General features: G+C 35.5%; 1 protein-coding gene across 10 annotated transcripts in view; it reads right to left on the bottom strand.

The window, feature by feature from the left end:
* The window catches only part of Tut4 (terminal uridylyl transferase 4), a 94,652-nt gene that overhangs the window by 21,235 nt on the left and 57,467 nt on the right, over positions 1–15,950 (bottom strand). For all 10 annotated transcript variants that reach the window (XM_010610336.3, XM_010610328.3, XM_033767364.1 and 7 more), the window contains 7 exons: positions 14,722–14,872; positions 10,362–10,448; positions 8,348–8,451; positions 5,765–5,822; positions 5,562–5,665; positions 5,175–5,264; positions 2,754–2,867 (listed from right to left, as the gene is read on the bottom strand). In XM_010610336.3, the coding sequence (XP_010608638.1) occupies positions 2,754–2,867; positions 5,175–5,264; positions 5,562–5,665; positions 5,765–5,822; positions 8,348–8,451; positions 10,362–10,448; positions 14,722–14,872 (708 nt within the window). The remainder of the gene's footprint in view (positions 1–2,753; positions 2,868–5,174; positions 5,265–5,561; positions 5,666–5,764; positions 5,823–8,347; positions 8,452–10,361; positions 10,449–14,721; positions 14,873–15,950) is intronic.

Here is a 15,950-nt window from a genome sequence, read left to right on the forward strand (position 1 = left end):
GAGGCTGAGGCAGGAGGATTGCTGTGAGTTCAAAACCAGCCTGGGCTACATAGTGAGTTCCAGGTCAGTCTCAACTACACAGTTAGACCCTGTCTCAAAAAAAAAACAAACAAAAAAACCCAAAACAGAACTGCTTCAGAAAGTGGCAAGAATTACAGGATAAATGTTTAAATGAAGCGGAGAGGGTTCTGAGAGATTAATGGCAATGTCTTTTACTGCATATTTTTTACTTTAAACATTCACCATGTATTTTGATCATACCTCACAAAAGAACAGTTCTACATCATTCTCCACTAGAGAAATACAAATTAAAATAACAATGAGCTGGCCATAGTGGTGTATGATCACATAATCTCAGCAAGAGGGGCACGAGGTTGGGGGTTGAGGCAGGGGGATCACTGAGAGTGTGAGGCCAACGTGGGCTACAGTAGTGAGTTCAAGGCCAGCCTACACTACATGGAGACCTTGTCTCAATAAATCAATGAAATACCATTATACACTCAATGAAATAGCCTAAATCCAAAACACCAATACCACCAAATGCTGGTGAGAATGTGGGACAATAGAATTCTAACTCATTGCTGGTGGGAAGGAACATGAGAAAGCCACTCTGAGATACAATGCAGCCATTTCTTTTTCTCCTTTTTTTGAGACAAGGCCTTGCTATGTCTCACTGGTCTTAAACTTACTATGTAGCGCAGGCTGTCCCTTAAACTCACAGTGATTCTCTTGCCTCAGTTTCCTGAGAGCTGGGATTACAGGAATGCATCACTACGCCCATCTATGAAAGGACCTTAAATCCCTATTACTGCATACTATAACCTGAATATGGATAATGTCCTCAAAATGCCCATGTCTTTGAGGCCTAGTCACCAACAAGGTCCTACTGGGAGGTATTGCAAACCTTCTGGGAGGTGGGTCCTTATGGGAAGACCTTAGTGTACTGGGAGCAGGTCCTTAAAGGAGAGTGGGAGGCCCCTATCTGAGTCCTGGTTGATGATGTAATAAGCAGTTTGCTCTACCACACATACCCATGATGTGCTACCCTCACCAAAAGCATAAATAGGGCTGCTTGATTGGGAACATCCAGAAACACAAGCCAAAATAAGCTGTTTCTTTATAAGTTAATTGCTTCATTATAGTAACTTCATTATAGCACCATGAAACTGACTAATACACTGAGTGAAAGAAGCCAATGTGAAAAGGTCTTGCTAAAGGTTTCAATAAATTCCCAGATTGGGTTCAATCTTGAGATCAGATCCTCCTGCTTCAGTCTCCCAGAGTGCTGGAATTATAGGCATGTGTCACCATTCCCAGCACTTTAAAAGAGCACTTTAAAAGTAGGAAAAACAGTCTATATAGTATAATGATGGTACATCATTACATATTTGTACAAACTCATACGTATGTAACACCAAGAATGAATCCCAATGTAAGCAATGAACTTTGGTGTAGGTTTTCCAACTATAACAATGAACCACTCTGGTGCACAGATAATGGAAAGCTATGCATATGTGAGGACATGGGCTATAGGAGAAATTCCTCTCAGTTCTGCTGTGACCTGAAAAGGACTCTAAAAAATTAAAGACTTTAAATACACACACACACACACACACACACCATCCAACACAGATTCAGTCAAGAACTCTCTCCTGTCAAAGAATTATTAAAATTTTTACTCCCTTTCCACTGTTTTTTTTAAAGAGGGAAGAAAATGCTACTCAAACTACTCATCATTCTTTAGAACTTTGTAAAACTTACTAAGACCATCTGATACCTACCATATGGTTCTCTTCTTAGGCGTGACTATCAAAGTTTATGTGAAATCATCATATACGATTTTCCAAAAAGTTCCAATGCTCTCTTCTATCTCAAAATAGTCACCTTTCTCAGAAATTAGAACTGGATCATCTCTATTGCCAATAAACCCACTTTGTGCCAAGAATCAGAAGGAACAAATGGATGATTAACTGTTTTACATCAATTTCAGAAATTATAAGCTGGCTACAGAGAAAGTGACTAGGTCACCCATTTTGACTAAATAAATATGAGTATCATCTGTTTCTTTCAATGTACATTCTTTTGCTTAATGCAATTAACATAGCATTATAAGAGATGGGGAAAATTTTCACTGGGTTTGTTCTTAAGCAAAGTTTACAAGGCTGACCAAAGTATACACAGGAATAAATCAAACTTCATTATCAATCAGGAAGAGGGAAAATATTCTATAGAAAAAAAATTTATGTAATTGTATTTGAGAGACTAATAGGTATGTTTATGGTTGGCTATAAGAACTTCAAATCATTTGCAGCACAAGGCTAAAATTCAAAAATGTTGCAAAAGATTCAAGTCAACTTCTATTAATAGTATATATGATGCCATAATAAATTTTTCAAGAAAATTAATTAGCCAGGCATGGTGGCACACGCCTGTAATCTCAACACTTGGGAGGCTGAGGCAGGAAGATCACTGTGAGTTCGAGACCAGCCTGGGATACATAGTGAGTTCCAGGTCAGTCTCAACTCCACAGTGAGACCCTGTCTCAAAAAACAAAAAACAAAAAACAAAAACAAAGAAACAACAACAAAAAAAACCCAAAAAAGAAAATTAATTAATTATGGCATTAATGGAAGGAGAAAACACAGTACACATTCATGATGAAAAAAATCCTTGATGTCATGAACTGAGCAAGAGCTCTCATCTTTAAATCTACTGTTTTCACAAAAATGCCTTCAGTTTTTAAAAATACCTACCTCTTGTAGAACTGGGATAACAGGTGGCTTTCTCTGCTGCAGAAAGTACAGCACCATAAGAATATACGCATACGAAGATAAACTTCCCCTGGAAGCATCTCCAATATCACAACGCTTCAAAATAAATGAATTAATTAATAAATTAATTTGCTGAAAATAAAATTTCAGAGTATTGACTACTATAAGGCACTATTTTTTAATGCACTGAAATGAAAAATAGGCCAATAAACTCTTTCTTATAAAGGGTTTGGGGAAATAGTCATTCTAATAAATCACAGGTTAGAATATAATTTACTACAAATTCTTATGAAGAGTATTTTGGTAACATTACAATTACAAATCATATTTCCTTTCACCTAGCAATTGTGTTCTAAGAGTTTATCTTGCAGGGCCAGGGATTTAGCTCAATGGCACAGCACCCTGGCAAGTGCTCACACTTAGTCTTGAGTTCTATCCCCAGTATCAAAAAAAAAAAAAGTTTATCTTGCAAATGTGTGGAAAAACAAGTTTACATTGTATTTTGGTTATAATAGTAAAAAATAGAAATAATTTAGGTTTGCCGGGAGTGGTGATGCATGCCTGTAATCCCAGCACTCAGAAGGCTGAGGCAGGAGGATCACTGTGAGTTCCAGACCAGCCTGGGCTACACAGTGAGTTCCAGGTCAGTCTCAACTACATAGTGAGACCCTGTCTCAAAAAACAAAACAAAATTTAGGTTTGTAAATAAAGCACAGGTTAAAAAAACCAAGAACTACCCATACAATGGAATGGTGTGCATCCTTTTTTCAAAAAGACCAAGTTCTTAGGGTAGTAACATGAAATAAATTACAAGATCTGCTGCTAAGAGCAAACAAAACAAGCAAAGTGTAGAACAATGTTTTCAGTGTGTTTACACCTTAATAAAAGAGAGGTAGGAAATGTATGCATTTGCTTATGCTAGTATTTTTCTGGAATACAAGGAAACTTTGAGGAGGGTGGTACTGGGGATCAAACTCAAGACCTTGCACTTGCGAGGCAGACGTGGCACCACTAAGCTAAACCCCTGGCCCACAAAGAAACTTTTAACATTAGTTACTTCTAGTAAGAACTGGTTGGCTAGAAGATAGGTAATAAAGGGAGATTTTTCCACTTTCTATCATAAACCTCTTTAAACCAGTTGAATTCTGAACCACATGAACACACTGGCTATTTAAAAGTATTTAAATTAAAAACAAAAACTCAGAGGCTTCTCCCTGTGAGAAGTTAGGTTATAGCTGTATAACTGAAGGAATGATTTCTGATGTGAACCATTAGGTTTAGTAACAAAATTCCATGTAGTTACAGGGAAACCACTGTGTTGGAGTTACTCTGTTAGGTGACTCCAGAAGAGTAGCTGTATCAAAGCTTACATGCAGTATATATCAATATGCTTTTCTAAGATATCTTCTGTCTAAAAAGATGTACAAGAATGTTTTTAAAATATGCTTTCCACCGGGCGTGGTGGCACATGCCTGTAATCCCAGCACTGGGGAGGCTGAGGCAGGAGGATCAATGTGAGCTTGAGACCAGCCTGGGCTACGTAGTGAGTTCCAGGTCAGTCTCAACTACATAGTGAGACCCTGTCTCGAAAAAAAAAAAAAAAAAAAAAAGCTTTCCTATTAAAAAATGTGAGCTTTATGAAATGAAAATCTGGCCAAGTAACTTCCCTACAAAAACTCTTTCACAGACACTTTCATAAAATCATTTAGTAACCAGCTACCTTAATGTCAGCACTCCACTGAGCACCAAACAGAGATCCCTTCTATAGTTTACACATTCCGCAAAACAAGAAGAAAACAACAGTATATGCAACAAGTGTTTTAATTGAAGTACATAGTTTTATTTGTATTATTTTCTTTTCTCGATCAGAAAAAACTTTATCATTAAGCCCAAATATCAGATTTCTAACCCAGAGGATATATGCCAACTATCAACCATGTCTAGGGTTGAAAAATCACTGTCCTGAGAAATTTTACTATTGAGGAACTCACCAGTGTGTTGTATATACGACTAAAACACACACAGGAAAAAAGCTAACACCTTATCCTGATGGATACAAATTCAACCTAACACAACACTTTTTTAAAATCTTGGGAGCTGGGCGTGGTGGCAGCACCACCTGTAATCCCAGCACTAGGGAGGCTGAGGCAAGAGGATCACTGTGAGTTCGAGACCACCCTGGGCTACATAGTGAGTTCCAGGTCAGTCTCAACTACATAGTGAGACCCTGTCTAAAAAAAACCAAAAAAAGGAAAAAAAAAAAAGAAAGAAAGGCCAGCCTGAGCAACACAGCAAGACTTTGTCTTTTAAGTAAATAAATAAATAAAATTGAGACAATATTTATCATAGTTCCCATCAATGTTTCACTTTCAACAAAGTAGATCATTGACTTTTTATAAATACCTTAGCAAACACTTTCATAGTATATCCCAAGTACTGTACTCTAGGATCAATAGCTGCATAAGTAGCTAGCATTCTTGTATTATGTTGAGCCTGAAAAATAATTACATATAGCATTTCATATTTCTTAATCTTACAAATCAAATAAAGATATAATACATGTTAAGCAGAATATACCTATATTTCAATTCTAAAATATTTATTAACAAGTCAAACAAAAATTAACCTTAAACCCGAAGGCAATATAGCAAGATGACTGGTAAAATACTTTCTCCTTATATAGTACTTCTATATTTGAAATTCTTAAACATACAAGTACTGTATAACCAATAATCTGTAAACTTTTAAAATGCTAGTATATCTATACCTGGCCTATAAAGAGAAACTTACCAATGTATTATACAAACTGATATCACCTTCTAAACCACTTCGCCTGTGTTCAAATTTTACAATAGGCACTTTGGCAGTAGTTATAGGTAAAATGTTTCTTAAACCTGATTTAAAAACAAAGAAGAAAAAGTAAGTTACATAATTTTCATAATGCTAAAAGGTGTTTTTCTTTTGTTTTGAAGCAAAGATTTAAAAATTTATACCTGGATGCCGCTTAAGAATTTTCGCCAAATTTTCAATTATTTCCTTACAATTTAACTTCTAAAAAAATAAAACAAACAACAAATTAAAATGTGGCTCAATTTGCCTTGTGCAAATTCTATTTTAGTATTGGCATTTAATACTGCTATTAAAACTTCCAGCCATAATGTCACATGTAACCTTGTTACTCAAAGTATGTGGTTCATACACCCATGGCATTAGCACAATTTAGAAACTTAACAGAAATGTAAAAATCTCAGGCCCCTGGATCATAATGTGAATTTAACAAGATCTCAAGGCAATTCAAACATACATTCAAATTTGAGAAGCACAAAGACAAGAGGATATAGTTTTCAATCTGTGAATAAACAACTAGAGATGGGTCTGGTGAGGACAGACAGTACAATGATTAAAAACATAGGCTCTGACTTTAAACAAACTTGAAATCAAATTTTGAACTAAATACTGAAAAGCATCACACTAATATTCTATAAAATCAAACTAATCATGAATTCCTGCTCTACAGAGTTACTGGGAAGTATTACATCATTCATGTTCATAAAGTGTTCAACAGCAAGCCTGGCATAAAATAGGTATTTGAAATCTATGAGCTATTTATTATTATGATGTTGAAAAGGGAAAATGCTAATCCTATTTACCAAGTACCTATTTCCTTAAGGAAATTTTTATCTCTGCAATTTAAATGTGTTATCTTTTTAAAATCAGAAATAGCAGAAATGGTAATGATAATAAAAACACAAGGAACACAGAGGATAAAAACATTATAAATTAATTGCATTAAGCTTAACATCAATCTCATCACTTATCCAAAAGCACTTTTGCATTATGCCTAACATGCTCCTTTTTTTTAACTAAGAGAAAACAGCAGCCACTGCCTCTTAACCTGGGAATTTCAAGGGAATCATTGTTACTTATTCATGCACCATAAAAGGAACAAAAGATACAATTATGATAAATTTCTAAAGTTTCAATAATGGCTTGTGTGGAATAAAACATTTTTTTCTCTCAGTTTTCCAATGTGAATGGCACAGATTATATATAATATACAAACCCTTAGTGATTAGAAGTCTGATTATAAAATTTAACATAGAAGGTAGCTCTAACCTCATCATGGATAAAAATTATTTACTAGTCCCTCAATTCTTGCTTTTCAAAATGGAGAAGGGTAAGCTGGGGATTTAGCTCAGTGGTGCTGCACCTGCCTCGCAAGCACCAAGGTCCTGAATTTGATCCCCAGTACCCCTCTAAAAAAAAGGAGAAGGGTGGTCTCTTTCGAAGTAGATGGTAATAAGCAGATGTTAGTTAGTTAAGGAGAACAAACAAAATATTTGCAACTTTAAAGTTTCTTTATAGAACAAGAAGATGCTAATATCAAAATCAATTTCTTAGGGTCCAAAATAAGTTTACAAAGCATCACTACCATCTTTATTCTAGATCTAACAATTTAAAAACCACTTAACTATTTCAGAAACACAAAGGTACACCATTTTGAATTCTTTTGTAATGTAACAGAGGCTATGCTGACACCTCTACAGATGCCAAAAGCATGGCCTCAGCCCAATCTTGCAAGTAGTTCCTGATTTTGAAACTAATACCAATAGCTAAAGAACATCTAAGGACCACCCTCCTTTTCTATTTGCTGCTATGAAGGCCTGGAACACTTCTTCCCTGCCCAATTAGTCCCCTTCTTCACTGGAACTGGGAAAATCCCATCCCCACTACCAAGGCCTAGTACACAAAGAAGGAAAGGCTAACTACCCACTCTCACTGCTGAGAATGCACTGGGGGAAGGTCTGCTCCTGGCATCTCAAGGTGGAATCAGAAAGCTTTCAATTTCAGAAAGTAGTGGTTAAGTTCTACAGTACTATTAGTACTATATTTCAGCTACATTATGGGTTAAAAACAATTACAGTGAGAGAGTGAGAGTGAGACAAAACGGAAAGAGCATGAACTCTGGAGTCAGACAGACCTGCATACGAATCCCGGCTCCAACACTTACTAGCTGTGTGAACTTGGGCAAGTCAGTTTATCTCAGAAAGCCTCAGTTTCCTCATCTGTAAAATGGGGGACATAATACCTACCTCAAAGGTGGGTGTAGGAATGAAATGAGATAATGTATGTGTAAGTATATACTGAGAACTCAATAAATGTTAGTCCAGCCACCCCCCATGAGTTTCTAAAACTCACCGCATTTAAAACATTGCTTCTATGGAAACAATGAGAGTGCCCCAAAATCACAATTTACCTTTAGAACACAACCTACTTACAAATTAGGTAACTACCTGTATTTTGTATCTACAGTGATAAAAAGGGATCTCCAAACGGAAGAGATATGGGAAGATAGATTTAGCAAGACCAGTATTTACCAAAGCCCAGCTTCTCATTGGTTACAATGAAAATTTCCAACATTAGGGCATATTACTTTTTCCCAAAATTCATTTCAAACAGTAATACTTCTAATATACTTATACAAAGGATTTTTTATCAATATTACATAGAAAAATAAAAACAGATTCACCATTAGAAATAAACTTTCTCATCCCTTTCCAAACACTAACACTTACCTCTGCATTTTCATGGCCTTCCAGGGTCATACAAATATCCAGATCACTATCACGAAATCCAAATCCATTCTTAGAAGAGCCAAATAAGCACAACCTTGCTTTTTCTAAGCAAAGAAAAAAGTCATAACTAAACATTAGCAGGGAAGAGTCTTCTAATATCTACCACAGCCTAAAACAAGATAATCCTGCCCATTTCTATATCTTAAATAACCCTTCCCTGAAAGATACACTGAGAAATTCAAGAAAATCCACCTACAGCACAGATCTTGGGTTCAAGTTCAACATGTCTAAACTAAAATATAAATTTTACCACAAACCTACCATTACTCCTATAATTCCTATTCCTTGTAAAGAGTGTCACTGTTTATCCAGTTGCTCAAGTCAGAAATCTATGAGATCCTTAACACCTCTTTATCAACCTTCACATCCAATCACTAAGACCTTTAGCTTCTTCCAACAACTATAACTCCATCTATTTTCATTCATTCTCAACATTAGTGCCAATAGTTACTATCAACATTTGAGAATTTAGGGCTGGAGATTTAGCTCAGTGGTTCCGCCGCCTGCCTCAAAAGCACAAGGTTTTGAATTCAATCCCTGGGACCAAAACAAAAAAATTTTTTTGAGAATTTAGCTCTTGAAAATAAATTAGTCTCCTGTAATCCCTGTACTTAGGAGGCTGAGGCAGGAGGATCACTGTAAGTACAAGGCCAGCCTGGACTACACAGTAAATTCAAGTCCATCCTGAACTACACGGTAGACTCTGTCTCAAAAAACCCCAAACTAACAAAGAAACAAACTAGCCCCTGAAAAAGAAAAACAAACTAGTCCTTTTAGGGCACAATTCAAGTAGTTTCACAACTACCACCTTAGTATACAAGATTAATGCATTTTCCTCCAAAGGTGATTATTCCACTAGATATAAATTATGACAGGGTTCTTCTTGACATTTAAAGAGGGTTTTTTTGTTTGGTTTTGGTTTGTTTTTGAGACAGGGCCATACTATCCAGTTCAGGCTGGCCTTAAACTCACTATGTCACCCAGGCAGCTTCAAATTTATGGCAATCCTCCTGCTTCAGCCTTCAGATTGCTGGGATACAGGTGAGCACCATCATGCCTCACTAATATTTAAGAGTTCTTCACTAACAGCCTAGCTAATATTTAGAGTTCTTCAGTAACAGCTAATACTTCAAACAAGTTATAGTATAATAGGATTGGATTTTTATTCCTTTTAATTATTAATTTTCCTAAGCATTTAGAAAACAAAATCTTAAAAAATTAATCCTTCCATCTAGTTCTAACTCCCTTTTTAAAATTACAATAACAATTGAGAGGCATAAAAAAAAAGCCATGACATCATCAAACAGGTGTGTGAGCTGAAGGGACTCAGATTTGGCCAATACTTTATATATTAACAAAAGTAATTTAAAAATACAATCTTACAAGCAGCTATGGCAGCATACGCCTGTAATTCCAGATCTTTGGAGAATGAGGCAGGAAGACTGATTTGAGTTCAAGGCCAGGCTGGGTTATCCAGTGAGCTCAAGGCCAGTAAGAACTATATAGCAAGACCCTGTCTCAAAAAAGAATCTTACAACATATAACAAGTCACGTTTATAAGTATAAATTTAATTTAATTATAAATTAACTGTTTATACTTTTCTAAAATATTTGGCCACAAAAAATTTTTTGTTTTATTATTAGTCTGTAATATTGGTGAAAGAGCCCCATAGTCTACTTAAATTCCACCTTATAAGTCTTACCATAACAACCTAACACTTTTCTTGTCTCCTACACTTTAATAGCACTTACTATCTGCTGATTTACTTCTTAGTTGATTAACTCCCCTTCTGAAATATATGCTTCAGGAAAGCAGGCTTCATGTCTTCCATTAACAAGGTATCCTCACAAACTACAGTAATACCTAACATATAACATCAACAAATATTTTCTAAATAAATGAACGAAACTGAAGATAGGAACAAAAGCAATCAAATATTAATACATGACATACCATCATATTCTTTTTGAATAAACTTTTCCAAGCCAATTAAAATCTGTTCCCTGTTGTGTTGTTCAGAGAAAGGCGGTGATAATTCATCTAGATTTTTTCAAAAGAAAGGAAAATAAAAAGTAAGAAAAACAGAAATTTAAAATATCTTTAATTTTTTTACCCTAAAATTTTTAATTACAATTCCTCAATTATTTGTTGACTTTTCTGACTTTTCAAACCATAAATATTACTGAAGATGGGGCAGAGGTATTATAGATAGCTAAGTTAGTTAGAAATATTACAGGCAGTCAGACAGGTCTAAGCCCTCAAAGAAGCCAGTGCAAAAGATAAAAATACGTAACAACTCTGTCTAGAAATGCATTCTTAAAGGCCAGGCCTCAAGACAATGATGAAATGACTCACCTACATACTTCCCCTGAGGGATAAACAATAATGATTATTTTATTTTTTGCTTTTTGGTACTGGGGATTGAATTCAGGACCTTGCACTTGCAAGGCAGGCGGCAGCACCACTGAGCTAAAATCCCTGGCTCCGACTGTTATTTTAAATAGGCATCAGTCACCTGGGTGGGAGACCAAGACGTCCTGACACATCCCTCCAGGAAAGGTCCTTGTTCTTTCATGAACACTTGCTATGTGACTTGCTTCCCTGTTAGATCGATATTACCTAAGCAACTAGTAACTTCATTGAGCATTTGTCCCATTTTATACCCACCTCATGATTTTGCTCTATAACACCTCTCCTGTTAAATGTAGTTGGCAAAAACCACTTTCTGGGTCCCCTCCTTTGCCTCTCAAGCAGTATCTGTCTATCACTCAATAAATATTCCTAGTCTTAACCTCCGTTCTTCCTAAAATTCATTCTTCCATTTTAGAGAACACAGAGTACCAGACATCTAACAAGTTGGGAGTTACATCTATTTTTCCTATATCATCCCTAGATGGGGGGGCAGTAAAAACATAATATCTAAAGATCTATACACATTTTACATGATCACTTTCCCTATAAGACATCTACATTTACTTTTCAAACTACTTCGCACTTCCTTCAGACATTCCACACTCAAATCCATGCTTGTTTTTCCCTCTGGCTAAAAGTAGTCACACTGTTATTCTATAGGCATCAGGTCCATTCAAATCTAACAGCTCTTTTAAATGCTCAGTCAAGATTCATTATCTTCCAGATAAAACCATTCTGCCTAACCACTGCCTTAATAACCGCTCTTTGATTCAATTTCATTAGTCCTCAATTTTATTTTATTTTCTGATTTTATAATGTACTTTCAGTTTTCTAGTTATGCCATTTATATTTATTTTATTTTTCCAGTAAGACCACACAATCCTTAAGAACATTCTTATGACATCACTTCCTCTAGACTCACGTTTGAACAGTCAACAATAATGCTAACTAACTTATTAAAAATTTGCAAACATATCAATCGGGGAAGAGAGTTGAAAAGATAAAAAATAACAGGTCACTTTTTTAAGGCAATGAGACTATTTTATATAATACTCTAATGGTGTATACAAGACATAATACATGGCATGGTTCAAGTAAGTGTGCTCCAAATCCCATATGTTAAAGGTTTAGTCCTCAAACTTAAAGTGATCTTCATGCCTCAGCCTCAGCCTGTCAAGTGCTGGGATTACAGGAGTATACCACCATACCCAGCTTTTAAAACATAGGGTGTAACAGGAATCTTCCAGTCACTGAGGGTGTGCCACTGAAGGAAATATTGGAACTCTATCCCCTTCCTGTTTCTCTTTTGCACACATTAGTTTTGAGGTGAATGATTTTGTTATGATACATGCTTCCACCATGGTGTGCTATAGTCCCAACCTGATAGGGCAGCTGATTCTGGAATGAAACCTCCAAAACTATGAGTCAAAATAAGCCTTTTCTCTTTACAAATTGACTTCTCTCAGGTATTTTTTACAGTTAAGAGAAAGTTAACTAACACAACACATTTGCCTCTATATAGAATAGAACTTTACAGCACAATTTAGTCTTACTGTGCAAATTCTAAAAAATCATGTAGGTCAAAGATTTCAGGAAAGAATTCAGACTGAAGAAAGAATATATTCTAAACATGGGAAATAACTTCACTCAAGAGCAGGGGAGAAAGGGTGCTGACTTAAGTAACTGAGTGAAATCCAAAAGACTAAGAACTAAAGGAACCATGTAAACAAAGCAGTTAATTATAATGGGTGAAACTGTTTCCTACAGATTAACAGTTCTGATGCTTCTATATAAGTGTACTAAAACTGATTTAAAACATGGTTGATAGATGGTAGAATTATGTTTCACTCTGTAGAGTAGAAGTTTTCAGATAAAGAGAAAGGGCTAGAATGAACCTCACATAGTAATGGCTCATTCTAAGAGTTGCTAACAGCCAAAGCTAGAATAATTCAAGCAGCGAGATAAAGATTATATCTGTCATGCCTGGCCTGAAGAAAACCTTCACAAGCAAACAGGCTGCTCTGAGCAAACAAAAGACTATCCTCAGTGAACAAGATAAATTGCCATTAAAGACAATTTAAGAAACAGTACACAATTTCCCCAACACCAAGAACTCCAGTGATGTCTGCACACCTGTGCTGACCATCCTTGGATCTTCAATCATAGGCACTTCACCCCAGATTCCTTAGCCCTTCCATACCAATATAAGCGTAATCCCTTCCCACCCAACCACTGATGTTTCTAGCTCTCAATGTCAGCCTACACATTGATGTAATAAATTCAGCTATTCTAAGCTAGCTGCAGAAATCTGCCCAATCTTTGTTCACTGGAATAAACCTTTTTTCTCACAAGGCTCCAAATAGCCTCACAATGTGCCATTTTTATTAATATCCTAAAGTAAAAATATGTAAGTCCATAATGAGATGAATGACTAAATAAAAATAAATGTAATGAACTGTACCATTATAAAGCTAATCATTCTACTCCAAAGTACTTACCCAAGAAAACAGAATATATCCATACCCAAACCCATACATAAATAATAACAAATTTTTTTTCAGTACCAGGAATTGAACTCAGAACCTTGTGTTTGCCAGGCAGTCACACCACCAATGAGCTACAATCCAAACCCTAATAACAAAATTTAGAAGCAAGCCAAATATTCATCAATAGGTGAGTAAACTGTAGCATATCCATACAATGAAATAATACTAAGCAATAAAAAGAAATTAAACACTGATACATACAACATAATTTTAAAAATAGATTTAAAAAATGTATGAATCTTTAAATAATCATGCTGAGTGAAAGAAGTCAGATACCCTCCGCCCCAGCCCCCTTAAAAAGTATATTCTGTGTAATTCCATTTATGTAGAAATCTAGAAAATGCAAATGAATCTATAGTGACAGAAGCAAGGAAGTGATTGCCTAGCAGAAGGCAGGGATGGAGCCAGGCACCAAACCTGCCTGGCAAGCACAAGGTCCTGAGTTCAATCCCCAGTACCAAATTTAAAAAAAAGAAAAGAAAAGAAAGGAAGAGCAGAAGTGAGGGATTACAATGGGACACTACACAGTATGACATCAGAAATGTTATCTTACCTGAACATAGCTAGTAATTTATAAATGTCTGCTGAGTAAAAATGTATACTGGGTACTCCGTAAATATTTGCTAAACAAAGGCATAAAAAACTTTTCCCAATTTATAGCCTTATCTCTCTGCATTGCTTTCCTCATTCCATACCAAATCAAAGCCAATTATTCTCCCAAATTAAGCACTCTATACTTTTATTCATGAACTTCTATATCTGAAAATGCACTGCAAGGTCCACCTAAAAATATCATTTCATTAATCCCAAATCCTCTGATCTGTTAAAATTAGATTTGTACTGCATTTTGTTTATCACTACGATAGCATGTAACAGTCCACTTCCAATTATGATAATTTACATACAAATGTGTTGTATAACCTCATCCAGGGTAGCATTGTCCAAAACCACTCAATGACAGAAGTAGTCTCTGTTTAGAGCATCCACACAGTAGCCACTAGCCACCTGGAACCTCTGAGTGTTTGAGATACATCAAATATAAATAAAGATCTTACTTTTTAATTTTATTTAATTTAAATTGACTATTATTGAATAGCCACACTATAGTTACCATATCTGAAAGCCCAAATTCACAATTTAAGTTCCCTTAAAAGAGTATGTATGAATTCAACTGTATTCCTGTTGACATTTACCATAACATCCTGAACAAAATAGGTGTTTAGTAAATATTTGTAATCAATCTCTATTCAAAAACCTCTACCAAAACAAAGTGAGAAAATTATTTTCAAATTAGAAAATGAATATTCACTAGTTAAGACCACAGTCCCAGTAGTTTATAGTAATAAAAAACTTACCAAAACATCTTTTACATACTAAATCAAGTATTTCCCGAAATCGGTTTGTCATTGGTGGCAGAGGCTTTAAATCAATTTTCCTGAAATCCTCAGGGCAATCATTTTTTGAATGACCATCCTTTTTGCAGATGCTGCATACTATTGTTGGCGGCTATCCAGAGGTAAAAAAGAAAAGAAACTAATTATCTAATACCTAGAAAACATTTCTAAAAAGAGTATTTTATGTAACTCAGTTCTTACAATCTGTGCTTTCCAGAGGTTAAAAAAAATGTTAATGAAATAAAATAGATATTAAAACAATTACTTGTTTTTTACAGTATCAGGGATTGAACCAAGGGAGCATTATGTTACATGCGCAGATGTTTTTATTTTGATTTTGATTGATTGTTTTTGGTTTTTTGAGACAAGGTCTCACTATGTAGTTGAGACTGACCTGGAACTCACTATGTAGTCCAGGCTGGTCTCGAAATCACAGCAGTCCTCCTGCCTCAGCCTCCCGAGTGCTGGGATTACAGGCACACACCACCACGCCCAGCTTTTATTTTTGTTTTGAGACACAGCCTAAATTACCCAGGCTGGCCTTGAATTTGCAATCTTCCTACCTCAGCTTCCCAAGAAGCTGGAATTACAGGCATGCACCACCATACCCAACTAAAAAAACTTTTCAAGCCAACCATTCTCCCACTAGAATTGTATCGGGAACAACTAAATTTACCTACTGATGTAAAATACACAAAATAACATGAGATGCAAAAGGTACTGATTAATTCAAACAGCTTGATCAGTTCCAAATGAAAAATATACACACTGTTTTTAATTTACTGAGAACAAAGTTGTTTACAAGGAAATTTCAATTTGTACTCTATTTTTAATCTTCAGAATCAATCAATCATAGAACTCTCACCTAGCTAGTTTACAAGTCTCCAGAGACCAAACATAGGACTGGATTCTAAAAAGAATTTAGCACGGTATAAAACAGTATTTTAATAGCCACAAACTGAATTCCAAAACCCTACAGTCTCATGTTAAATGAGTCCCAGTGGACCATCAGACATATAGTTAAAACAATAAAACTGTATACTAACTAGGTGAAAACCAGACATATGGTTAAGGAATACTATTCTTTTCTTTATTGTAATATGTCTAGACCCTGGAGTAAGGCATCTTTCTCTGATGTTAGCCTGAACTTTTACACAGACACAAACTTTGATAAAGTTATATACAGAAAT

Source organism: Fukomys damarensis, unplaced genomic scaffold (genome assembly GCF_012274545.1).
Source record: "Fukomys damarensis isolate Sample0158 unplaced genomic scaffold, DMR_v1.0_HiC HiC_scaffold_23, whole genome shotgun sequence".
Classification (NCBI taxonomy): domain Eukaryota; kingdom Metazoa; phylum Chordata; class Mammalia; order Rodentia; family Bathyergidae; genus Fukomys; species Fukomys damarensis.